The sequence below is a fragment of the Takifugu rubripes genome, chromosome 11 (genome assembly GCF_901000725.2).
Source record: "Takifugu rubripes chromosome 11, fTakRub1.2, whole genome shotgun sequence".
Taxonomy (NCBI): domain Eukaryota; kingdom Metazoa; phylum Chordata; class Actinopteri; order Tetraodontiformes; family Tetraodontidae; genus Takifugu; species Takifugu rubripes.
Genome location: NC_042295.1, coordinates 5392108 through 5419403, shown reverse-complemented (window position 1 = coordinate 5419403; position 27296 = coordinate 5392108). Strand labels below are relative to the sequence as shown.

The window sequence follows — 27296 nt, the reverse complement described above, 5'->3', positions numbered from 1 at the left end:
TTGTTCATTTGCCAGGAACATTGTTTTCTTTAGAATTTCTATCTTCATTTTTCTGCTCCTTCTTTCTTTTGTCCATCTTAAATGGAAGGACTTAAATGTCTGAATGTTTTTGTCTGAAAGATGAGAGAAAAATCAGATGATCAGAAAAGTTCATCTGCATGCTACACATCAGAGAAGATGTGCTCAGGGAAGATTCACACATCTCGGTGCGGAGTATCAAACAGAAACATATTTGCCGGAGAACATCAGCAGATTACAGTTCTACACCCAAACATGAGGTGGAGCGAAGGCAGGTTTGTGGGGAAGTGCAGCAAACATTTGTAGTGATGGCCATATTCTGTTGCACCACCAAAAATGCAAAGATGATGCCCCATGAGGGGCATCCTCTTCTGCTGCTGGTGTAGTTTAGGGCTGAGGCATGGGCAGAACACATTAGAGAAACATTAGCGATAGACTTTTTTTTTTTTCTTCTTTTTTTTTTTTTTTACCAAAGAGCTACACCAACAACCTGCAAGAATAAAGTCAGGAAAAACACCACAGCGGAACATGAGATGAACAGGTACAGGTATAACAGCATGTGGTTGCCATGGAGCTAATTCAAAGATGTTTGTAAAGGGAAAATGCATCATCAGAGGAGGAGGAGTCAAACACAGATGAAAACCTGAGCATGGGTGTGTTGTCCCCACCTCTACCTCCCCACCTGTTGCAATTGAAGATTCCACCAGATTCCACTCTTGTTTGTATCCTCAAACAAGAGTGCTCTGATGTCCTGTTTACTGCCATAAATTTGCTGGTATTGATCTTAATGACCCCCCCCATCCACCTCTTCCTCACACAGAGCACTAAAGCGTGTGTTTGGAGGGAATCGCACCCTGATGTTGACACGCTCCTCCTTCCCAGGCATAGGGAAATATTCAGGCCACTGGCTTGGAGACAATGCCGCCAATTGGAATGACATCAAATGGGCTATCCCAGGAATGCTGGAGTTTGGACTCTTTGGTGTTCCCTATGTGAGTACCAAATGGTTATAGAGGGATAACCATAAATCCAAATTGAATTTTAGATTTATTTGATTTGTGGCTAGTTTGATATTTCACCCATTTTTCATTTAACTTCAAATATTAGTTTTAAAAATCTAAAATCTAATTTCTAAAATCTAATCTAAAATCTAATTTCTAAAATCTAAAATCTAATTTTTGAAAAATCAAAAATCTTTGATCTTCAGATAGGGAACATAGCTGCTTGTTTTCTTCATTACATCACATGAACAGATCTGACCTGAAAAAACAGCAGTCCCTCAACATTACACAGAGAAGAATCACTGCTCACATAATCCCACTTTCATACGTAAGATTTTTTTATCAGCATAAAGTGAGTTGATGTTTGTTTTAGTAAAGATGAAAATTCAGTTTCATTAGTGCCAAAGAGAAAATAGAAGAAAAGTGAAGGATAATATGCCAAACTAAAAAAAATAAATAGTATCCTTCCACATTAAGTGTTTACTAGACCCACAATCTAACCATGCTCTCTGTTGACCACACCTCTGTTTGAACAATACTATAGTCTGACACTCAGTAAGTCACTGAGACAGACACCAGTCAAACAGATGCAAAGGCATTCAGTCAGTGGAGGCAGTCTACACATGTGGGCATTCCTGTCTGTCTTTCAAATTCACAAACATTTCAACTATACGCTTTTGGCTGATGTCTGTCCTGACATTTGGCTGTCCTCCTGTGGCATCTCACAGATCGGGGCAGACATCTGTGGATTCTTCGACAACTCCAGTGAAGAGTTGTGTCGTCGATGGATGCAGGTGGGGGCTTTCTACCCCTTCAGCCGGAACCACAACGCCGAAGGCTACGAGGTACTGTAGCCTTGGATCACATCAAATCAAATCAAATCAAATCAAATCAAATCAAATCAAATCAATCTTTATTTAAATAGCGTCTTTTACAATCAAAATTGTTTCAAGGCGCTTTCCAGAATCCCAGGGCCTAACCCCAGACAAGCAACAGTGGCAAGGAAAAACTCCCCTTTAACAGGAAGAAACCTTGAGCAGGACCAGGCTCATGGAGGGGACCCTCCTGCTGATGGCCGGCTGGGTAGAGAGAGGGAAGAAGGGGGAGGACAGGTAGAGGATAGAATAGGTAGGAGAGGAGAGGAGAGGAGAGGAGAGGAGAGGAGAGGAGAGGAGAGGAGAGGAGAGGAGAGGTAGAAAAGAGGAGAGGCATAGAGCATATACATATACATACAGCAAATACATACAAAATATACAGCAAATACAGCAATATACAGCAAATACATACAAAAATACATTATACTGAATTAAATTGAATTGAATAAGCTGCTGGTTGAGTGGGTCAGCGGGGTCGGAGGTCAGTATACAGCTCTGAAGGCGGCGATACCTGTAAATGAATACAGAAGGGGGGGGGCAGAAAAACTACACAGGAAATACCATTACTAGTCTACTTGATGAGGTGAGGAGAATAGGTAGGAGAGGAGAGGAGAGGAGAGGAGAGGAGAGGAGAGGAGAGGAGAGGAGAGGAGAGGAGAGGAAACCATGACCCAGTGAGGTGAAAGAGGCCTGTCAGGTGATTTCTGGACCCCGGCAGCCTTGGCCTATAACAGCATAGCTAAGATGTTAACCTAATGATTAGACGACCCCCTAAGTATGATCATTTGTCTGTCTATAATAGTAACTGGAACTAGAGAATTAGTAACAATAAGCTTTTTCAAAGAGGTAGGTTTTAAGCCTAATCTTAAAAGTAGCGATGGAGTCAGCCTCCCGTACCTGGACACGGAGCTGGTTCCATAGGAGGGGGACCTGGTAGCTTCATTTAAGCTCGGCCCCGCATTCTACCACTAGAAACTCTGGGGACCACAAGTAGACCAGCATTCTGAGAGCGGAGCGGTCTATTGGGCTGGTAAGGTGTCTCTAGCTCCTCCAGGTAGGATGGAGCTAGGCCTCTGAGGACCTTGTAGGTCAGAAGAAGGGTTTTAAAAATTATTCTAAATTTAAAGGGCAGCCAATTACAGGAATTATGTGATCTCTTTTGTCAATACCTGTCAGAACTCTGACTGCAGCATTTTGGATCAGCTGGAGGCTTCTTAAAGAGTTGTTTGGACACCCTGATAATAAAGAATTACAATACCGTATTGGCCCGAATATAAGACGACCCTGATTATAAGACGACCCCCTCTTTTTCAAGACTCAAGTTTGAAAAAAGACTTTTTGAGCACCAAATTTCATTTTTATACAGAAAATAATTACAGTACATCTGAAACAAATGATTATATCTTCGACCCACTTTTCTCGAGATTGTCGCTACATTTCTCTATTTTCTGTTATCTCTTCTCTTATTTTCTTCTCTTTTCTTTCTTACCGCTATTTTTTATTTTTCTTCTTCGTGCTACCGCTATTTTTCTTCTTCGTGACAGGGGTTTGCTTTGGCCTGGGACGTTAAGTTCAGCATTCGCTTTAAATATATCTGGCGCCATCTAGCGTTGTGACCCATTCACAACGCTATAATGTCTAGACCGCGAATGTAAGACGACCCCCACTTTTTCAGTCTTGTTTCAACGCAAAAAACACCGTCTTATATTCGGGCCAATACGGTAGTCCAGCCTGGAAGTAACAAGTGCATGGACTAATTTTTCAGCATCATGGTGGGTCAGTAGTTTTCTAATCCTTGTGATGTTCCTCAGGTAAAAAAAAGGCACTTCTAAAGATTCATTTAATGTGTGAGTTGAAGGAGAGGTTTTGATCTAAAGTTACTCCAAGATTCCTCACAGAGAGACTAGATGTTAATGAGATACCATCTAGAGTGATCATGTGATCTAATCTATCCCTAAGAAGTTCAGGACCAAACACCATGACCTCAGTTTTTCCTGAGTTAAGGAGGAGGAAATTTGAAGACATCCAGGACTTTATGTCTTTAAGACAGGTCTGAAGCTTCACTAACTTCTCTGTCTCCTCTGGTTTCATGGATAAATAAAGCTGGTTGTCATCAGCATAACAATGAAAATTTATTCCATGCTGCCGAATAATGTTCCCTAAGGGAAGCATGTACAAGGTGAAAAGGATTGGTCCAAGTACAGAACCTTGTGGAACTCCATGGCTAACCCTACTGTATGAACAGGGAATGCCATGGACATGAGCAAACTGGTATCTATCAGATAAATATGATCTAAACCAGTCTAGTGCTGTCCCTTTAATGCCAATCACATTTTCCAGTCTCTGTAACAGGATGCTGTGATCAACTGTATCAAAAGCAGCACTGAGGTCCAGCAGAACTAGCATAGAGACCAGTCCATGATCTGAAGCTATAAGAAGATCATGAGTAACTTTAAGAAGTGCTGTTTCTGTACTGGGATGAGCTTTAAGCCTGACTGAAACATCTCAAACAGGCTGTTTTTCTACAGGTGCTCCAGTAACTGAGTCACCACAACCTTCTCTAGAATTTTAGAGATAAAAGGAAGGTTGGATATCGGCCTATAGTTTGCTAAAACATCGGGATCCATTGATGGTTTTTTTAAGCAACGGCTTAATCACTGCCACCTTGTAGGACCGAAAGAACGAAAGAACCATTGATCTGGTCCAGGATAGTTTTGCCTATCACTGGTAAAATCCTTCAACAGGTGTGTTGGGATGGGATCTAAAAGTCACGTGGTGGTCTTGGATTTCTGAATTAGTGATGACTCAGAAAAATATATAGGGCTGAAGGAGTTTAAGGGCTCGTTGGAGAACCTGTATGTTCCCACAGTCATCACATCTGGTGATGGTCCAGTTGTTGGGATGGCCTGGTTAGCTTTTTCTCTGATAGCTAGAACTTTATCAGTGAAGAAGCTCATGAAGTCTTCACCACTAAGGGAAGAGGGGGTATGTGGATCTAAAACACTGTGACTCTTGGTTAATTTGGCCACAGTGCTGAAAAGAAACCTGGGGTTGTTCTTATTATCCTCAATTAAAGAAGAAAAATAAGCAGTTCTAGCCTTATGGAGGGCATTTTTGTAAACTAATAGACTGTCTTTCCAGGCTACATGATAGCTATCTATTTTACAAGAATGCCACTTCCTTTCTAGTCTGCGCGCTTTCTGCTTGAGGGTCCTGATATGTGAATTATACCAGGGGGCAAATCTCCTCTGATTTCCTATTTTCTTTTTCAGGGGGGCAACAGAATCAAGCGTGAGTCTCAGTGAGGTCGCTGCATCAGCAATAGAGTCAACCTCAGCAGGGCTAAGATTATAATGATTTATCCCTGGGGAAACACACGGTGGTCCTGGGATTAGCACATGGATCACTTCCTTAAATTTAGCTACAGCATTATCTGAAAGACATCTGCTATAGTAAGACTGTGCTCTGAGCATAGAATAATCCTTAATCATAAATGTGAAAGTGATCAAAGAATGGTCTGACAGGAGTGGGTTCTGAGGGAACACTGACACATGTTTTACCTCAACACCATAAGTCAGAACTAGATCTAGGGTGTGGTTGAAGCTATGAGTTGGTTGGTTTATCTGCTGGAGGAAACCAACTGACTCAAGTAATGAAATGAAGCCATTTCTAAAGCTGTCATTTACAACATCTACATGGATATTAAAGTCTCCAATGATAATGACTTTGTCCATTCTAAGGACCAAGTCAGATAAGAAATCAGAGAACTCAGATAGGAACTCTGAATGTGGTCTAGCAGGGGGCCGATATACAACTACAAACAAAAGTGGCTTTTCTATCTTCCAGTTCAGATGGGTGATGCCAAGAGTCAGGCTTTCAAATGAACTGGAACTATGTTTTGGTCTAGGATTAGCTAATAACTTGGAGTGATAGATTGCTGCCACTCCCCCTCGTCGACCAGTGACACGAGGAATATGATAATTAAGATGGGTCGGAAGAGTAGATTCATTTAAGCTAACATACTGCTCCTCCTGAAGCCAGGTCTCAGTAAGACAAAATAAATCAATGTGATGATCCGCTATCAGATCGTGCACCAACAGGGATTTACACAAAAGCGATCTAATATTTAATAGTCCACATTTAATTGTGATGTTAGTTTCTCCAAGTTGTGCTTTGGTATTAATTTTAATAAGATTATGGTGATTGACCGCTCCCCTGCTCTGTGCTTGGTGAACTTTTAACCGTGGAACAGAGACTACCTCTATAGTGTTAAATATATTATTGTTGGCGGATGAGGATTCTATGGAAGCAGCAGAGAGGTGTGTAAGACTACAACTCTGCTTCCTGGTCTGGACCCTGGATTGTCAGGTCACTTTGGGTCTAATAAAATTAGCCAAATTACTAGAAATGAGAGAGGTATCATCCCATGTGGGATGGACACCGGCTCTCCTAATCAGACCAGGTTTTCCCCAAAAAGTGCTCCAATTGTCTATAAAGGCCACCTGGTTTTTAGGGCACCACCGTGACAACCAGCGACAAAGCGACGACATGCGACTAAACATTTAATCGCTGGCCAGATTGGAGAGGGGACCAGAGAATGCTACGGAGTCCGCCATCGTTTTTGCGTAGCTGCACACCGACTCTATGTTAATTTTGACCTCTGACTGACTAAGCCGGGTGTCGTTTGCTGCGACGTGAATAATAACTTTACCAAATTTACGTTTACGTCTCGCCAGCAGCTTTAAATTGGCTTCTATTTCGCCCGCCTTGCCCCCGGAATGCACTTAACTGTTGTCGCTGGAGTCGGCTTCACGTAGCGCAAAACAGAGTCGCCAATTACCAGGGTCAGTCTCTCTGCTGGTGTGTCGCTGAGTGGGGAAAAATGGTTAGCCAAGGTAAGCGGTTGGTGGTGCACCGTGGGCCTTTGGTTTGGACTACGCTTCCTGCGAACCGTCACCCAGCCGCCCTGGCTAGCCGGCTGCTCGGCTACTGCCGGGGGACCGCTAGCTGTAGCTACGCTAGGCGGCTCCGCAGCAGTTAGCTTCTCCTGTCTACCTGACGCAACTCCAGCTAACTCCAAGCTGCGGAACCGCGTCTCAAGCTCGCTAAGTCTCACCTCCATAGCCGTAAATAAACTATACTTCCTGCACCTATTCCCTTCACTAAAGGAGGCAGAGGAGTCACTAAACATTTCACACGCTAAACAGACAAAGACACCGGGTGAAACAGATGGTGAGGCCATGCTAATGCTAATAGTCGGCGAAGCAATGTATTTGTTTAATATGAGTTGTTTCTCACTGTTGTTATCAGGTGACTAGAATGTCCCAAGTGTTCAAATTTTAAGTAAAGTGAATACAACACACCAAGTGTTCAATTTTAAGTAATGTGAATACAACACACCGTGCACAGTGCAACCAACGAACGATTGAGAAGGCAGGAAGTGACGCAATACGTTACCGGCAGTTGGGTTCACTGCCCGAAGGAGCTCAGAAGAACAGTGCTGCATACCAAACACATGAATAGTGTTTGGTATGCATACCAAACACATGAATAGTGGTATGCAGCACAACAGGGAGTCTTCATTCCATCACACTGTGAACTCCAGGGGACTAAAAATAGAAGCCTCTCACTCTGTATCCATGGAGATATCTCGGGAGCAGTGGAATTGTGATTGTGGGTGTGAACCGGCAGCAGATTCGCTGCTGAATGGTTGAAAAATGTTAAATCTCAGATGGCAGCTTAGGGTTAGTCATGCTAATTTAAATCAGACAGTTCAGTCGATGTTGGCTGTAGTGGTGGTCTGAACCTGATGATTGATAGCCCGTTGGCTTCTTTCAAAGTCCTGAGGATGATTGGTGGCCCCCACCAGAACAACCTCTGCAGATAAGAGAACTTTAGTCTGGCAGCAGCAGAGCCACTTGCAGGTTTGTGGAAACTCCAAGTCACCAAGACAACATCTGCAAACACATCTGATATTGATGAATCCAAAATAAGAGGCAGCATTTAATGAGTATTGAACAGCAGTTGTCACCAAGCATGCATTAAATGTCACGGCAGTGTGGGAGGAAGTTCCTGCATCAGCGTTTATATTGAGCCGACATTGGCTCCTGTTACGGAGGAAGAGTCGGACTCAGACAGAGACAACTGCTGCTGTCACAAACTCCACCGTGGTGACATTTCACACCCGTCAGAGCTGCAAAAACAGCACACAATTGAGGCGGGGAGTGGGAGACAGTGGGGAAGACAGGGATGGTGGTGGTGGTGGAGATGATGATGATGATGATTATGATGAAAAGTTTTGCTGTTGTTGACTTCCAAGTAATAACACAGTTAATATGTGACCTTTACATCAAACAATCATGGTTCTCATCAGTTGGTGATGCAGACCAATGTACTGACTACGACTCCACACATACTATCTGTACACACACACACACACACACACACACACACACACACAGATATTTATATATTTAGAGAGAGATAGATAGATAGATAGATAGATAGATAGAGATAGATAGATAGATAGATAGATAGATAGATAGATAGATAGATAGATAGATAGATAGATAGATAGATAGATAGATAGATAGATAGATAGATAGATAGATAGATAGATAGATAGATAGAGAAAGAATACATGACATTTTCAATCAGCAGTTTGATTACTGTGAACACTGACACTACGAAGTAGCACATTTTATAATCAACCAAAATCAAACATTATTTAGACCTTTACAATAACAAACATATTTAGTTAATTTTGAGCTCTAATATGACATTTCTGTGAACTGGTTTGATTTGAAGTCCTGCTTAATTACGATGATGTGGCAAGCATTATGTTAGCTTTCATTTTATATTAAATTAGTCAGACCAAAACATTCTAATCAACAATGACAGACCTGGTTCTTCTTCTCTGGCTTCAGCCACAGGATCCAGCTTTTTATGGCCCAAACTCACCGCTGGTGGCAAGCTCCAAGTATTACCTGAGGATCCGTTACACACTTCTGCCTTACCTGTACACGCTCTTCTACAAAGCCCACACCACAGGAGACACTGTGGTTCGGCCAGTCATGCATGAGTATGTTCTTCTTTGCACCTGTCAAACTGTAGTTTTGTGATTAAAACACATACCTTTGAAACAATGTACCGTATTTCTGCAACCATAAGGCGCACTTAAAAGTCTTACATTTTCTCCAAAGTGGACGGGTCACCTTATAATGCGGCACACCTTATGTGTGCATCGAGTTCCAAAATCTTTAAATGCTTTTCGGCTTTCGCAAAAGCCATTTCGGATTCATTTTGTTTGTTTTGGATACAGAAGATGATGTACATGAGTACATTACTAAATGCACGCTAGCATGCATGTTTTAAGCTAGCGTACCGGTATGTTTTACCATGCATGCGCCCTATAATCCGGTGCACCTTATGTATGTGTTAAATACAGAAATAGCACCCTTAACTGAGACTGCACCTTTTAATACGGTGCGCCTTATGGTTGCGAAAATACGGTATATGGAAGTACATTTTGAGCAGAGATGATGTTATTGTTTGGTAACTTTCTAAAAGAAAATTTCTACTCAGGCGACCACCAATTTTCTCCCATAATGGGAGAGTCCAGTTGAGCCTGAAGTGCTCCACCTTCAGTATTCCCCATGTGGAATTTCCTTTTGTTCCTCTTTGCAACATACTGCCTTTTATTTTTTCTTTCAACAACTGTTGGAGAATAAATGTGCTGTTATTAAGTTAATTAATTGTTGAAATCAGTATTTACCTATTCCAGATTATAATTATCTGTTTTTAAAAAAAATAATTATCTGTTTTATTATTAATTCAAAATTATCTCGACATTGATAAGTTTGTCAGCAGAAGCTTCACACATCTGAAGATGCAGTCATTGGTGCAGGAATTTGAAATTAGAAGCCTCGAAGATTCAGAAACACAATGTGACTGGCTAAAGTTGGACAACGCACAACCCTAACACACACAGACACACACACACACAAACGCGCGCGCGCGCACATGCGTGTTTGAAAGGTAGAGCTCTGGTTGACCTCCATCCTCTCGATGATGTAACATGATGAAGAGTGACGGCTAACCTGTGTCTCTGTGCCCCTGTAGGTTCTACTCTGACAGCAACACCTGGAGCACCGACCGCCAGTTCTTGTGGGGAAAACACCTGCTGATCACACCTGTTCTGGACCCGGTCAGCTAAAACACAAACACCTTCCCTCTTCAGACGCCAGTCTATGACAGCATTGTACCCTCACCTCCAGTGGGACAACTTGACATGGGAGTTTCTTTGTTTCCACCCCTCCGCTCATCCCTCCTTCATCTTTCTTTCAATCCCTTTCTCCTTCTCTCAACTCTAATGAGAGCACTGACCTCATTACCAGCAGATTAGAAGTATAGATAGAAGTGTGCGAGCACTTACATGTACATTGCAGTGTGTAAATGTAAATGTGCACATCTGCACTGGTGCATATGCAGAAATCACAATCAAAAAAGTGGCCTGATTAATAAGTAATTTTAGCAGAGCCTCTCGTGACTCATGTAATAGTGGAAAGCAAATTGGATTCATGGTTGTGGATAAAGTAACTTCTGGCAGTGTGAAAAGTTTCTGATACGAGCTGTCATCAGGGTTGGAAAAATAATTATGATGATTTCTTCTTGAACCAAAACAATCATTTTTTAATTAGAAATTTGTCTCACAGGCAAAGAAAAGGTTTGTTATTTTATTATAGCAGCATTCATTTCCTGTTTGACCCAAAACTAGCTTGAAGTTAACTGCTGCAACACTAGCATGAGTGTTGAGAAGATGGTCAAAAGGTTCAGGTTCATTTTCAACCTTTTCAACAGTCAGTCAATCATCAACACTGCAGGTGTTACCCACCACCTCCATCCTTTATACACTCTGTTACTGATATATGTGAAGCTCATGTCAGCCATGTAATTAACTCCACCACTGCTGCTCAATCTTTTAACATTATCCTGGAATTTAGGATGCCCTCTGTTCATGTCAACACAGTTGAACTAACCTCATTCTAATAAGTCCATGTCTCCCAATTCAAAAATGTGGTTAAATGAATCAACTGGTTCTTCCCATGAAGAGAGCTAAGCATGAATGGAAAAAAGATCAGCTCCAAGTTGCTTTGAATGTCTCAAAGTGTGTTGGCACAGCTATCAGAGGAGAAACATCCTGTATGACATGATTGCTGATAATTGTCATACATCCTCAGTTCTTCCCCAAGGGACGCTGCTCCACTTTTTTGTGGGAAAAAAGCCACTATTAGAGCAAATATATTATGTCCCTGTGGTTGCCCTCAATGACAGCTAATTTTATCCATCTGAGTCCTTCTTATCTCTTAGAAACCCAACGACTGACATCCTAACCTTTGTAAAGAGCGTTGGGACTGGCCACCATCATTTCTAGTGTCCTCTTCCTTGAGCAGTTTGCTAAAGGGGGATAACAACAGCAATACCTGTTGGGCCTCACACCTTTTTGGGAGAATAAAACTAAGGCCATGGTACTTTGTTGCACCTTTGAAAGCTTCCAGCTGGACCTGAGTTCCCATTGACTCATATGGAAAGTGCGTGGTACCTAATCTGGGTGATTTTAACATAGATCAGCTTTGTGGTGAAATCTGGCTTTTTCCAGCTAAAGTTTCTTTTGATGGCAGGTTTACGTGATGCCTTGCTTCCCTGGTTTGAGGGGGCCAGATGCAGCATCAGGTTACACTGGGAGTGAGATTGATCTTCAACTTGCCCTTCACACCCTCTCATCACTTTCCTGTTCCATTCTTGTCATTTCTGTCCATCTTTCTCTGCTGCTCCCTCCATCTCCGAGCTGCTCCCTCTCCTCTAATGAAGCTCTCTCTCCCTCAGATCAGTTGATGCTTTAACCTTGATCTCTGTGATAAACTGGAGCTCTTCTGCTCCCTGGTCTTCATTCATGCCTCTACTTACCCTCCTCTTGTCTTTACTCTGTTCCTTTTTAGCTCATCCTTCCATCAAATCTTCTCATTTGCATTCACTTAATCAGATGCTGTCATTCACACCCTCAGCTATCATCTAATAATTACATGGTAGCTGAGGGCTGACTGGTTAGCTCACTAGATCAAATGGGACCTTAGCTAACTGAGCTATCACCCTCTATGGGTCATGCTCAATAAAAGCTATGCAACATCATCAACTTCTACATTTGTCAGTTGGCCTATCAGGCACCAGAAAATGAAAAAAGAGCCAAAGAACATGAAGCTGCTTAATTTGGCTGCTACATCATCCCAGCGTCACGTGCACGTTGCCATGCATTCCGGCATTCTTCGTATGACCTTAATATGAGTTGTAGCTTTTTAATTGTACCATTTGTATTTAAGCACAGACCTTCCATGTTTCTTGACATGGAAGTCTGCTCAGGTCACCTGATGCTTGGCATTGTGTGAAGCTAACATATAGCTTTTAGCATGTGAGGTGAAAATCATTGGAGATCAGGCAGGATGACTGCTGATGGTGGACAGATGAGGAGGTCTTCTCTGTACAGAACTGTTGTCTCTTTTGCCTCTTCTGCTGTGATCAAAGACACTCTTCTGTCGATTTCACCCATCTGTCCAGCACCTGCAGCCATCAAAGTGTGTCACATATCATTCACCACTAGCTGCTGTTGTCCAACATCTGCTGCAGTCAGAAATGTCAGCCCAGCTTTGTTCCAACTTTAGATCATATGAGAGGTACTTTCAATAAGGACCTTCTGGGTGGGAGTGTGGGATTGTTCTGATTTATAATTTCAAGTCATTTTCTTTCTTGATTTAAAGAGCAGCAAATGACATCAGCACATATCAGAGACCCATTGAGCACTTCATATGTCTGCTGAGATGCCAGTTGCTGAAAACTGTGTTGTTATTTACTGCAGGGTGTGGACACTGTGAAGGCGTACATCCCAGATGCTGTGTGGTACAACTATGAAACAGTAAGCTTCCGTTCCCCTGCAGAAACAACTCTTGTAGTCAATACTCATTTGAGAAATGAGGAAGCAGCTTCAACATAAAACATTCAAAGAGTAGACAGAACAGGATGTTTCCTGACAAAAATGTAGATTCCACAAACTGAGAGCAGGAAACAGGATAAACTGCTCTAATCTTATTGTGTCAGGTACGGGTGTAGCTTGGTGGGGGGGGGGGGGGGGGGGGGGGGGTGTAGTCACATGAAAGTCAAGTGATCAAGAGACAGGGCAAAGATGCAGTGAAACAGAAGACAGAGAGTGGAGATAAAAGAGGTGCTGAGTTCCTGTTCATTAAATGTCTGAGAGGCAATGCAAAGCACCACCGATCAGATGAGAGATTAGATGGACTGTGTCACTGCTGGCCTCATCCCAGTCACTCTGCTCTGATTATCTGGGTCCAAACCTGGAGCGTGTGTGATGTAATGCTCAAACGAATATCAGATAGACAGGAGGGAGTGTGTGAGAAGACAAGCAGGAAAACACTGTGGAGATGTTGAGCTAGGACAGCAGGGAAAAGAAGAGGGAAAAAAAGGGTTAAAGGGGATAAAATTGGAAATTTCTTGTAGTCCAGCACACACACATTTTAACCATTGAAAATGTGGACTGTAGGCACACACGGACACACACCACCTCCATGGGAACAGTATGGGATTTACAAAATAGAGCACCAGGGGAGGGAGAGTAACAGGATGCAAAAATGGCTAAAAAGAAAGTGAGGAGAGATGGAGTAAGAATTGGGAACTGCTCCTCTGGTGTGCTATAACTGAGATGATGGGTCTGAATATCAAATGAAGGTCAACACGTCTGGTGGAGTTTGTGGTCAGGAGGTAACATGAGTTAAGATGCAGCTGCATCTTAGCTCCACCCTCTAGAAAATCATATTGTCAACATTCCCAACACAGCCGATGTTAGATGGACTCACAATAAGTTAATTCTATAATGGTCCTGCCCATCAGATGGAACAACTGGCCGAGCGCAGAATGCATGTCACCATGCATCTGCCAGCCGACAAGCTCGGTTTACACGTTCGAGGTGGGGCCATCCTCCCAACACAGGAACCTGATGTCACCACAACACACAGGTATGTGCATCCACACATGAACACTCACAAATGTATGGTCAAAACTGACATTCCCTGAAACTGTCTGCAGCCGGCGTAACCCCATGGGATTGTTAGTTGCCCTGGACGACAACAAGCAGGCAGCAGGAGAGTTGTTCTGGGATGATGGAGACTCTAGAGGTGTACTCCCCGAGATTGTTCATGTTCTGTTCATCTGAATGATTTATATTTGTCCCTTCAGATTGTTGAACTATATTGTATTTTTTGTGTCTCGTACAGAAACCGTTGAAACAGGCAAACACATCCACTACCTGTTCTCAGTCAGCTCAGTATGTTTCCTTTTTCTCGCTCACAAATTCATATTTACCATCCGGTTCAGTCCCTACCCTGTGTGGAACTGAATCTGCTGAAGCACCGCTGGCTAGGGAGCTTGGAGGGGGGGGGGGGTCTGACTAATGGAGCAGGGGTGTGCTGGAGTCATGAATCTCAGGAAATCTGCAACCATTTTTATAGGGCCAGCTGAAAATGCAGGTGACCCGTGCAGGCTACAAGGACCCAAACAACCTGACGTTTGAGAATATAACCATCCTTGGGGTCTCGTACCCCCCCAACTCCTCTGCAGTCTCTTTAATCAGTGGAGAAGGAAGTCCTACCACCTCCTTGCCACACACCATGCAGTACGATGCTGAGAAAAAGGTACTAAAACATCAAAAAACACTCATCCTGATAGCACAAATCTTTCTGTGCAAGACAATTTGAAATGACAGAAAAGTCAAGAATTGAAAAAGCTTTAAAGGATTTGGCAGATATCAGAGTTTTAGTCTTTAGAGACCAGAAAGTTACTTTGAGTTCTAGCAGAGGTGGTCTCGACCCAGCGTATCGTGACTATTTAGAGGACTAAAACAGACGAAGTCTGAAGAATTCTCTGAAACTGGGAATGTGGATATGTTCCAGCTGAGATGAGAGCTAAACATGTATCCAAATGAACACATCACAATAAATTTACTGTTATCAACGGTGGAAAACTGTTTGCTGTGGAAAACAGGCCACGCTGGTGCCCTTCTTCAGCACAGATGAATTCTATTGGGATTCAATTCAATATGACTGCAAATGTTACCGTGCATACCAAAGTTCCTCTAAGTATGGCCTGAAGTGATTTCCAGGATGTGGAGGGTAAAAGTTCCTATTTGGCCATTTCTCAGCCTTTGGTTCTGCAGCATGTCCATACAGAGAAGAAGAATTCATGCTCCTGCTTTTTCTTCTCAGATCTTAGCTTAGCTGTAGTCAGCCTGGGTGATTTGCATTGTTTTGATTTCTGGGTGACTTGTAGATTCATCGAAATCAGGCATCTTACATTCAATTTACTACAGGTACACAAGCTACCCTTTCTTTCTGTGCGCGTTATATAAAATCATTTGTGGCCTGGTGGAAGCTTCAGACCCATACTCAGTGGACTGTCAACACTGTCAGACACTGCTATCACTTGCTGATGATTTATCTCAGGAGCAAGTGGTCGTGTGTGGTGACTGCAGTTATGAAAGCGAATGGAGCGTCCCAAGTCTCGCTGTGAAAACAGATGATGACTTAAAGTTGAGTTTCTGACAGATGCTCAGGCCAATAGCAGCTGTGCAGAATTAAGACAATGTTGAGGATGCGTTGAGTCAGGAAAGACCCCGAGAATTAAGCTTCATCCTCCCTCTTTCCGGTCTAGATTCTGTTCCTGCAAGGACTTTCCCTAACCCTCGGAGAAAGCTACCTGGTCAAGTGGGACCAGGGACTAGAGGATTATCAACGCTTTGATTGCCATCCTGAGGACAATGGAGATGAAACCAAGTGCAAGTCCAGAGGCTGCATCTGGAAGGTCAGGCCCCACAGGCACTTTTAGTTTTTCTGACTGCTGGAACAGATGGAGAGTAGTAACTTTCTGATTGGTTGGCTCCTGTTTCAGCCCAGCAGCATTGAAAAGGCTCCCTGGTGCTTCTACCCCGATGATTATGGCTACAGTGTTACAGCATTCAACGAAACCTCCAGTGGCATGACAGCTGACATCGTACGGAATAAAAAGTATCGGAGCAGTGGTCGCCCGAACTCCCCAGATATCGACACGTTGCGTGTCAGCATCCAATACCACACCAGTCACATGCTGCAGTTCAAGGTATGTGCCCTTGCGGAGTCTTCTTTGCACCCATTTTCTCTTGGCTAAAACATTTACTCCACATGTAGATCGTGGATCCTGCTACAGATCGTTATGAGGTTCCAGTGCCGCTGTCACTACCCGGGACCTCAGAGACTGATGAGAGCAAGAGGCTCTATAAGGTTGCTATTACGCAGATGCCTTTTGGGATCAAGGTCACAAGGAAAAGCACGGGAATCGCGATGTGAGTAGGTCACGAAGGAGATGAGCATTCATGATGTGGTTCACTACCTAAAACAAGGAGTAAAACAGCTGTTAAATGTTCATCTCGTTTATTAATGTTTAGTGCTGACAGTTTTCTGATTAAATTGACATTTTTACAGAAGTTGACCTCATCATGAACTTCTTGTTATCCCAAACACCCTAAAACAATCAACTGCTTTGATTTCTTCAATATTAGGTGTTCACTGTTCTTCGTTTCTCCAGTAACTGATGCGATTGTCCCTTTTTAGTGTTATTTATTATCAAGTGAGCAATTGATAAAAATGTTAAAAAGATGATGGGAGTTGCATCATTTATGAGCAGACTCTAACTTTAATTGATTTACTGTTGGTTTTTCAGCTGGGACTCATCTGTGCCAGGATTTACCTTCTCAGAAATGTTTATTCAAGTGTCCACTCGTCTGCCGTCACACTTTATCTATGGCTTCGGTGAGACAGAACATCCCACCTACAAACACGACCTCAACTATCACACCTGGGGAATGTTCACCAAGGACCAACCACCGGGTGTAAGAGTCTGCAACGTACCCACCAAAACACACCACTAGGCATCACATGGGTCTGCAGCACAAATGCTCATTTCAAAGCATTTTCACAATTCTTTTATTGTCAGTTAGAGGTCGTGCAACTCTCCATGGTTCTGTTACTCGTGTCAGGGCCAGAAGGCACCAGCCTGGGTTGGCATCGTAGAGCCTAATTGCAGAGCTGTCACAGCTCCTCAGGCTTCTAATGGATGATACTGAACCCTGCAGAGAGAAAAATAATTAGAGGAAGAAACACAGGCCATCAGAAGGAACTTCATTGATCATTCTTCTAGCTGGTACACTTTACAGAATTTTAAAAGAGGCATCCAGATACAAAAATATGCATGACACATTAACCAAATGTCTGTGTAGATTCTCAATCATCCAGGTCATAGTTTTCCAAGGTAGATTTTTGGACTGTTTTTTTCTTCTCTCTTTAAGACATTTCACCTTCTATCTAGAAGGCTTCTTCAGTTCTAAACTCACTGGGGACAGAGCTTGAAAATATAGCCCTTGTCGACCATTAGCATGCTAATGATCTGGGTGGTCACCTGAGAGTCGTTGGAAGGAGCATTGGTAGGATCGTTCACCTAGTTTCAGTTGGTGTATCTCCCCTTTGTCTGCTGGCTCACATGGTGGTGAGTCATCAGATCTCCAAAACGGTTTCAGAAGAGAAGACAAAACAGTGCAATTGACAAAGAAAACTACCTTGGATTAAAGCAAATGACCCCCCCCCCCCCCCATGCCAGTTTTCCAGAAAACCTTTATGTCTCTATTTGCTTGACAGTACAAAACCAATTCCTATGGAATGCATCCCTTTTATATGGGTCTGGAGAAAACAGCCGATGCTCACGGCGTCCTGCTGCTGAACAGTAATGCCATGGGTAAGACTATCACACCTTTATTACCTTCGTTGGAATTACTCATCTGCACGACTTACTTTCGTAACATCCTCAAATGTACACAAGAATTTCCCTGATTGGCAGTGTGCAATAACTAAGAAGCAACTTTTAAAGTTTGTACAGTGATCTGACACCCTTCCTGCCTCCATGCACTTGTAGTCTGAGTCTAACTAAAGGCACAACTAGATAAATGGTGAGAGTGCAAACTTGCACACGTTCAACTGCACCCATACATTTCTCAATACAAGACAAACAGACAAGCCCCTAATTATGTCTGTTCATGTCTTTGTGCGGCTGACAGGGAGCTCAGTTAGCTGCAAATGGTACATTTTTCAAGATATAGAGCTTTCAGAGAGACATATCTTACTTCCTCCTGCCTGACGACATTTTCCTTGCCGTCAGGTGCTAAAATGTTCATGTGTCACATGCAGCGAGTGAATTTGCCTAACATCCAAACTAAATTTTGTAACATTAACATTTTAGAGGGATAAACTACACGTCTGATTTGTGTCCAGATGTGACTTTGCAGCCAACTCCAGCGTTAACCTACAGAACAGTCGGAGGCATCTTGGATTTCTACATGGTCCTGGGACCTACGCCAGAAATGGTGGTGCAGGAGTACACACAAGTGAGTCATGTCTTTGTGTGTCTGTGTAAGTGTCTGTGTGTGTGTCTGCGTGCGATGGGACTGCGCATGTGCATGTGTGTGCTTTTGAGTCTGTCCCTGGGCCTCTGTTTATGGACTGTGGCAGCTGGGAGTTCCTCGCTTCACTGCATTCTCTCGTTGCATCTATCCAAACACACACGCACTAACACAAATAAAACCAAAACATAAACACTGTGGATATTTTCAGCAAAACAACTTTTTATGTATTGAACCCATTTGACTTCCCTGATTGCTTTTCTTCTTAACAGCTGATAGGACGACCCGTACTACCTGCCTATTGGACTCTGGGGTTCCAGCTCTGTCGCTATGGTTATGCCAATGACTCAGAAATAGAAGATCTGTACAACAGTATGAGGGCTGCTGGTATCCCCTATGTAGGTTTTGGCACAGTGACACCAACCATCACATTCTGAACATGAAAGTCTGAAATGAAAATCATGAAAGAAATGAAAGTATGTGAAGGACAAGCAGAGCTGACAACACATCAGATCTTCAGGCGACCAGCAGAGAAGGGAGCTGTGAACCTGCTCTGCTGGTTGGGTTGGGAAGTTAAACTCTCCACATGTTCTGTTGGGATTGTCATGGCCCAAGAAGCTTTTTGTTATCTCTGTTCTGCCTGATGCATTTTTAAGACAGTGGCTCCTATTTCTGAAGTAGTCCTGTAGTTACATCTGCTTCTCAATCTAAACTCCATTCAAACACCTCATTCAAATTGATCAACAATAGAGCATCAATCAGTCAAATCCAGACATGGAACCCAACATAGGACATCACCTTTATCATTTATCATGTGTTTAAATTCCTACATATTGCATAAACTGCAAATGTCAAAAAGTATCAGATTATACATCTGTAAAATGGTCAAATCATCTGTGAGATGCTTGGGTTCCACCCAGGATGAGAACGGACTCAGCACCCTCCTCTTCAATTGAATTTGAATTGCATGTGCTGCAGGATGTGCAGTATGCTGACATTGACTACATGGACCGCCAACTGAACTTTGTCCTTGATTCGGAATTCTCCAAGTTGCCTGCACTGGTGGAGCGCATTCAGGATGAGGGCGGCAGATTTATTATTATTCTGGTAATCTGCATCACAGCGGTATCCAGCAGCATTACAGCAGACAGAGAAAAACACCATTAAACACGTGACCTACTGGCTGTGAATGATTCCAGGATCCAGCGATCTCCGGCAATGAGACGGTCCCTTACCCCGCCTTTGACAGGGGAGTGGCCGATGACGTTTTCATCAAGTGGCCCAAAAACCTCAGTGATGAAATCGTATGGGGAAAGGTAACAATGGCAGCATTGATGTTAATGTTACTTGTTATTATTAATGCAATTATGTAATATAGTTCATTTTGACAGGTGTGGCCAGATTATCCAAACGTCACTGTGAATGACTCACTGGACTGGGATACCCAGATAGAGGTGCAGAGTTCATCTTTCCATGAAAGTAAAAGCTATTTGCTAACATGTTCATTCACAGTTATACAGATCTTACACTGCTTTCCCTGACTTCCTGCGACCTGCCACAGCAAAGTGGTGGTTTCAAGAAATCAAGGACTTCTATGACAAGATCATGAAGTTTGACGGCTTGTGGATTGTGAGTAACTAAACTGGGGAAATGGACTTTGTTCGTGCTGATTATCTGAGAGTTCATGTCTGATACCATATTTTGTCTTTGATTATGTAGGACATGAATGAACCTGTCACTTTCGTCTCTGGTACGGTTGGAAAAAAATGTCTTGGTGATCCACTTTTTGAAAACCCTCCTTACATGCCAGGTGAAACACACATTTTTTGCTTTATTCAGTTCATTTTTGCTTCATTCAGTCATTAGAAATCACACGAAAAGTCTTTCATGAAGCCTGAGAGACATTTTCCTACTAAAATGACCATCCAGATCTAGACTAAACATCCTCCAGCTGAACTCAGATACAGTCAGATACACTTGCCTGTCATTGACTTGATTCTCTTCTGTAAGTTCCGTAAATCGTCTGCTTCTCTGTCTCGTATCTGTGTGTGCACTCCTCCTCTAGCTTTGGAAAGCAGATATCTTGGCCTAAACCACAAGACACTGTGCATGAACAGTGAGCAGATACTCAGTGATGGGAAGAAAGTGCGACACTACGATGTCCACAGCCTGTACGGATGGTCCCAGACCCAGCCTACCTATGAGTGAGTCTGTTACCTCCATGTTACCTGATCAGGAGCTGAGGATATCAGAGGGAACACTCCATCTCTCCAATGACTAAATTCTCTCAGCTTTATGAAGTAGAACACTGACATTACGTCCTGTTCTCCTGCAGTGCTATGCTGAACGTGACAGGCAAGAGAGGCATTGTGGTGACCAGGTCCACCTTCCCATCCAGTGGAAAATGGGCTGGACATTGGCTGGGAGACAACACTGCAGGCTGGGACCAGTTATACAAATCTATAATAGGTATATGGGAAGGGATCTGTGGAGAGGGCCTGCACTGTGATTTATGCTAATTGGACTATTTACTTTTTCTTGTACAGGCATGATGGAGTTCAGCCTGTTTGGTATCTCTTATGTAAGTGTCCTTATCCCATTTCATGTTGACAGGACATAATCTTCTCCCCTCTAAGTAGATTACTGCTGCCCAAGCGACAGTACCCTAATTTCCGGACTATAAGCCGCTACTTTTTTCCTACACTTTAAACACTGCGGCTTGTTCTACGGTGCGGCTTATTTGTGTAATGTTTCTATCGGCCGCTAGGGGTGGCTCGAGCAGAAAAGGTAAGAGGAAGACAGGTGGAATATATGTGTCGAGGAAGACGCAAGTTTAGTGCAACTCGGCTTTGTGTATGAATAAAATTAGCATAAACAGACCCTCATCATGGAAAATGCAAGAAGAAATTTTACCGGTATGTTTTTTTAACCAGCCCTGTTATTGTTACTGCCGTATTGCTGCTGTGTTACTGCCGCGTCACAGGCATTGTTTGAAAAGAAAAGCAAAGCTAGTGTAGCGTGTTGGGGAGGGTCAGTGTGGGAATTTCCCAGCATACTTTGTGGCAGTGTGTGTGGGTTCAGGTTGGTGTTAACCCTGTTTTTGTTCGTTGTAAATGTTATCTTTTGCAACTTTCAATGTTAGTGTTCTTGTTATTGAGTTCTGGTTGTTGATGTATTTAATTACTGTTTTAATTACTGTTTGCACCTGCATACCATAAGCCAGGTTATGTGTGTGATTGAAGACCTCCCTTCGTTGACGTGTCTTTTGTTCAGTGTAAAGTGGAGCTTTCTACAGTCTGCTTCTGAGTTCTTCCAATGTGGCTTATAGACAGATGCGGCTTGTATAATTGATTTTCTTTCTAAAATTAGATTATGCGCTCTATAGTCCGGAGAGATGAGTGTTTACACTCGGGGTAAAGCGCTTGTTCCTCTGGAGCTGAGCTTTTACATACTCAGGCATCTCCCAACAGTCAAGTGTATTGAGGGCGTGTCCTGCCACCAGTCACAAACCAAGAGCTTCTCTCATGAACATTCAGCATATCTTAACACTCTCCTCCACAGACTGGGGCTGATATCTGTGGCTTCTTCAATGATGCCGAGTATGAAATGTGTCTTCGCTGGATGCACCTGGGTGCATTTTACCCTTACTCACGCAACCACAATGGCAAGGGATTCCGGGTAAGTGAGAAGAACCAGGAGAACCAAAGAAGCAGAAATTATGTGGATCCAACCGCAGCTGCACATGACTCTGAATATTTGATTTCCTTTGTTAACAAAGAAAACTTTCTTCTGCCATTTGTCTAATCTGTATTTGACGAAATGTAAACCTGTTTGGTGGTGCGGTGTCAGTGGTATTCATTCAGACGGCGACCTTTCAGAGTGTTGAAACACATCTGAGAAATCCAATAATGCCCGTCTGGAGATTGATCCCACCAGACAAACTGTGTTTGTGTTTGTGTGTGTGTGTGTGTGTGTGTGTGTGTGTGTGTGTGTGTGTGTGTGTGTGTGTGTGTGTGTGTGTGTGTGTGTGTTTTAACAGCATGCAGCAGCAATATAATTGAAATTCAGGATGATCTGGGGCATGCTTCACATCCACTCCATAAATCTAGTCTTTTCTTGGTGACATTTTGTTTCAAGATTTAGCTGAAAATAAGAAATCTGTAGTGTCGCTGCATACCTTCAGTTTCATAAATTCTTTATTGTACACAAACATTTCTGTGTGATATATGTATGAATCCTTACACAGGGCTGGGGTTAGAGGTAGGCACAGGCCTAAGACCCAATGATGAAGATGGACAGAATCCCCACACTTGCTTTATTTCTTTATTGTCCAGGTTGCTTACCTCCTATATAATATAGGTTTCATTGTAAATAACTATTCAGAAGAGAACATCTGTGTAATGAAACATTTCTAAAGGTTAAATTATGAAATGTGTCAGATGTCTGATGCCAGGAATAATCCACAGTGATCAACAGAGGTCCCTTCCTTCCACAAGAGGGACACAGAACCATTTCTGGACCCTTGCGTCTCCCATATTTTATATTCATGTTGCTTGGCCTTTAATTATTGATATTGTCTAACAGAGACAAGACCCTGTTGCCTGGGATGCCCAGTTTGCCAATTATTCCCGGGATGTCCTGAACATCCGATACTCTCTCCTGCCGTATTTGTACACACTGATGTTTGAAGCTCACACCAAAGGAAGCACTGTCATCAGACCCATGTTGCATGAGTAAGTAGGATAAAATGATATGCTTCCATTTAGAGTGTTGGAACAAAAACAATCCTGTTGCCTTCAAAACATTACAGAAAGAAAGAAAATTGAAAAATGCATTTTGCTCATGTTGGTCCAAACCTGGAGCCGAAGGCCATTGGCCACATCTTACTGTAATGTCTGAGCAAACATGTATACGGATAAGGACGTTTTGAGATATGGTTGTGAGGAGAGAGCACAGTGTTTCCTCCATCTTTCTCATTGGAAATCTGTGCTGGTCCAGGTTTGTCCAGGATACAAACACCTGGAATATCCACAAACAGTTCCTCTGGGGACCTGCCATGCTGATCACACCCGCCCTCGACAAGGTATGACCATGACCTCTGACCTCCTGACAACCTAACATCAGATAGTTTCAGTTTGATCATTGATGAGATTTTGTGATCTGCAGGGAGTCGTAAATGTGGAGGGTTACATTCCTGATGCTCGCTGGTACGACTTCCACACGGTGAGTAGAGCCACCACACCTGGAAATAAACACTAAGCTATTCAGCTTATCAGGAATAAGAAGAATTTAAAGTTATTCTTGGTGCTGTCAGACCAGAGAGATTGGAGTCCGCCGCCAAAACCTTATCATGCCTACACCTTTGCACCATATCAACCTTCATGTCCGCGGTGGATACATCCTACCCTGGCAGAAACCGGAGAACACCACCCACTTCAGGTATCTAATGACGGAGGAGCCAGGCTGCAGTTGTGAGGTTCTGAATCTCTCATGATAATTTTCAGAGGCAGAGTCTATTAGATGTCCCAGGGGGGCAATGCTCCTAGAGGAAGTGTTTTGTCTTCTTTAGTGGGTAGAACCAGAAGCAGTTTGTTGTCACAATTTTTATTTTCCACTTTTGTTTTAGTCGGAAGAATCCTTTAGGGCTGATCGTTGCCCTAAGTGACAATGGTACTGCTCAAGGATCACTCTTCTGGGATGATGGAGAGGGAGTAGGTAAGGAGAAGGATCTGGAAATTCAGACCCGGAAAGAGGAAACAAATGGGAATGTTTAGAGCTAAATTTCACCAAAAAACTGGAATGATCCAGTTTAGAGGGAGATGAACTTGATACTACTGTGACTGTTGACATTTCCATACATGGAGAGGGGATGAGGAATGAGAGGGGAGGGGAGTGCCTGTCACTGCTTGCAGATACCTCTCCTCTTTTATCACTTGTCTGTCTGCTCTTTATCGTCCTACACATACAGGTATTCTCCTCCTATGCCTACCTAGATTATTTATCCTGTTTGAGGGTTCACACTTATTAATCAGTACATTATTACCATGATGGCATGAGCTGCCATACACAGAAATAAATGTCAAAAAACATAATGCATGTACTGATTGTCCTGGGGCATAGAGGATTAACCTGCTCCCTATTATAGGGTACCAATACTCAATTTTATTTCTAGTTTTGACCTCTGAACCAGTCACTGACACTGTTAGACTGGATGGTTAATTCAACCCTCCTCATAAACTGCTATTTTTATTGATGTCTTCCACTTCCTGTCTTTGCTTCTGTCTCTCCAGTGTAGAAGGCTCTTTAACTTCTTTAACTTTAACTGTACTACATTTTTTTCGCTTCAGACAACGTTGACAGGGGACGATACCTGCTGACTTCCTTCACAGCAGAGTCGGTGAGTTAGAGGGCAGCTCCACGTTACACCATCATGTTTGTTGTCAGTGACAGCAGGAGCTCCGAAACACACACAAACTGGTGGAAGCCATTCGCACAGAGTTCTTGTCTGAATCTTCGCTGCTGACTGTTGAGCAACTTTACACCACTTTTGACATTTGTCCTTAAGATTGATGACTGATCATCAGTCTTTGTCAGCTGCCTCCATCAGAGCTGCAGCAGCCTAATCCCGCATCACACTGTCCAACACTCAGGCACACATGTGCACACATGCCCACACACATGTACAGACACATGTACACACTCGCACAAAGACACACACTCACACTCTGTGGCCAGACATCTGTGGCTGTCCTCAGACTCATTCCAAAGCAATTTCACAGAGTGATAAAACAGGGAGACTTTCAGACAGCCAGAGAGCAAGAGCATAATGTGTTTGTGTTTGTGTGTGTGGGTGTGTGCGTGTGCATGTGCATGTGTAGCCAGATGTGAGAATATAAGGATAAGTTGGGCAATAAGACCAATACTGCCTGGAAGATTAGCCGATGGTATGCCACTTTGGATGGATATCTGAATGCACACAAGTGTGTGTGTTATATTTTTAACAGAGGTCTAAAAGATCGTATTTTCATGAGTTTTTGTTTCTGTCATCTGCTTTTTGTGTCACTCTTTCATTGGAAGTGTGTTTCCTTTCAGAACATGCTGTCCAGTCAGGTCCTGGTCAACGGTCTGCACGTGACAGACCAGCCCTTCCTGGGAGTGTTGAAACTTTGGGGTGCGGGAACCACAAAGATCATATCAGCAAGTCTGATTTCAGATAATGGGGAATGGACTCTGACCCCTGAACACAACATGGACACACAGGTTAGGAGAGATCAGATAGAGTTTCAGTATTCAGAACTTTTTACAGCCTATTTGCTACCCAACATCCCAACTTCACCCTGGTACTGGGATCTTCAGCTAGTTACTAAGTTTGTCCACTAGTTAGTGTCATGTGGCTTTAATGAGTGATTCTAAAGCATAGACACACACAGTTTTCCTACAGTTTTCCTTACAGTTTTCTCCTTCTGTTAATTATCAAATATGCATCTGAGTGTTCCTACTGTGTGTAACATTTTTACTGGCAGCACAGAAATGCTAACAACTGCAGAATAATCAGATGTGAGAACATCCACACAGCTGTGATTTATATTGATGAAGAGTGGTATAAAGAGTAGAGTGTCACCATGACACAGAGAAAGTGTCAACAAAACAAGAGACTGTCTCAGAAAGAAGAGCAAAAAGGGCAGAGAAAGGGGTACACATCACAGCAAACAGATGGAGAGAAGAGCAGAGAGGTGAAGAACATGCTTAAAATGAATGAGAGATGGCCAGAGAGGAAGGAGAGAGAGTGAGAGAAAACAATGCCATAATAACTCAAAACAAGTTTTTCAGAATGAGGCATCTAACTTTCAATCCATCCACCCTTCCATCTCTTGAATATTTAATAAATAGATAGTAATCTGCATCTACTGATGCTTGACCCCATCTTTGATGACATCAAAGATGGCATGATAGCTGACATCACAGCTGACATTATTAATGACATAGCCAACATCAAAGATGGCATCATAGGTGACATTTTAGCTGACATCATTGATAATATCATAGATGGCATCATAACTGATGTCAATGATGACATCAAAGATGGCATCTGGTAGCTGACATCATTAATGACATCATAGATGACATCATAGATGGCATAATTGCTGACATTTTAGTTGACACCATAGTCATTGTCTTCTTTTGTGTGTGTGCAGGAGCTGATTATCGACGCCACAAGCCTGTCAGCTAGCATGTCTCAACCTTTCAGTGTGACATGGAGGATCTGATTGAAAACGCTTCTAATGAGGAGTTCATGAAAAATTAAATTTGTTTTTGAGATGGAATGATCGTGTAAAATAGATCTAATGATGATTGACAGTTCATGGCAGGACTTTTCGCTATGTTTCTGTAACCTATTCGAGTACTGACTGCTCAACCACTTTATCCAATCATTCATTTCAATAAATACCCAAGAATGGACTCTGTGTGTGTGTGTGTGTGTGTGTTTGTGTGTGTGTCAGAGAGAGAGTGGCACTTACACACGGACAGAAAGAGAGAGAGTCTCTGGTGTTTGTGTTTTTGGAGTGTTGGAGGAAACTGGAGGAAAGCCTCTTGACCCCCTCATGAGACCCACAACCTTATGGTATACCAGTCGTCAGCTGTACCAGTCTCATGTTTTACCTTATGGTACACCTGAGGACTGGTGTACCACAAGGTTGTTGGTCTCATATGAGGGTTTATATGAGGGGTCGCCAGCTGAATCTGTCAGAATCTACAGGACACAAACGTGTGTTTCATATTCTGCTCTAAAGTATTCAGACACACCCAGCCTCTCTTTTACATGGCCAACAGATCGCTCGTTCGTCTTAGCATGAATCC

At 42.9% G+C, this 27296-nt stretch overlaps 1 protein-coding gene across 3 annotated transcripts in view; it reads left to right on the top strand.

The window, feature by feature from the left end:
• si (sucrase-isomaltase) overlaps window positions 1-26897 on the top strand; it is a 45220-nt gene extending 18323 nt beyond the window's left edge. For all 3 annotated transcript variants that reach the window (XM_029843854.1, XM_011619599.2, XM_029843855.1), the window contains exons 16-48: window positions 839-1010; window positions 1748-1864; window positions 8821-8975; window positions 10016-10100; window positions 12804-12860; window positions 13850-13974; window positions 14045-14133; window positions 14233-14282; window positions 14467-14649; window positions 15665-15814; window positions 15902-16108; window positions 16177-16331; window positions 16709-16877; window positions 17680-17776; window positions 18310-18422; window positions 18710-18835; window positions 19416-19544; window positions 19637-19753; window positions 19829-19891; window positions 19950-20066; window positions 20157-20247; window positions 20503-20641; window positions 20773-20906; window positions 20984-21018; window positions 21999-22115; window positions 23022-23170; window positions 23436-23520; window positions 23604-23660; window positions 23752-23876; window positions 24064-24152; window positions 24785-24834; window positions 25530-25697; window positions 26633-26897. In XM_029843854.1, coding sequence (XP_029699714.1) covers window positions 839-1010; window positions 1748-1864; window positions 8821-8975; window positions 10016-10100; window positions 12804-12860; window positions 13850-13974; window positions 14045-14133; window positions 14233-14282; window positions 14467-14649; window positions 15665-15814; window positions 15902-16108; window positions 16177-16331; window positions 16709-16877; window positions 17680-17776; window positions 18310-18422; window positions 18710-18835; window positions 19416-19544; window positions 19637-19753; window positions 19829-19891; window positions 19950-20066; window positions 20157-20247; window positions 20503-20641; window positions 20773-20906; window positions 20984-21018; window positions 21999-22115; window positions 23022-23170; window positions 23436-23520; window positions 23604-23660; window positions 23752-23876; window positions 24064-24152; window positions 24785-24834; window positions 25530-25697; window positions 26633-26704 — 3787 coding nt within the window. In that variant the 3' untranslated portion in view covers window positions 26705-26897. The remainder of the gene's footprint in view (window positions 1-838; window positions 1011-1747; window positions 1865-8820; window positions 8976-10015; window positions 10101-12803; window positions 12861-13849; window positions 13975-14044; window positions 14134-14232; window positions 14283-14466; window positions 14650-15664; window positions 15815-15901; window positions 16109-16176; window positions 16332-16708; window positions 16878-17679; window positions 17777-18309; window positions 18423-18709; window positions 18836-19415; window positions 19545-19636; window positions 19754-19828; window positions 19892-19949; window positions 20067-20156; window positions 20248-20502; window positions 20642-20772; window positions 20907-20983; window positions 21019-21998; window positions 22116-23021; window positions 23171-23435; window positions 23521-23603; window positions 23661-23751; window positions 23877-24063; window positions 24153-24784; window positions 24835-25529; window positions 25698-26632) is intronic.
• Window positions 26898-27296: the final 399 nt, after the last annotated feature.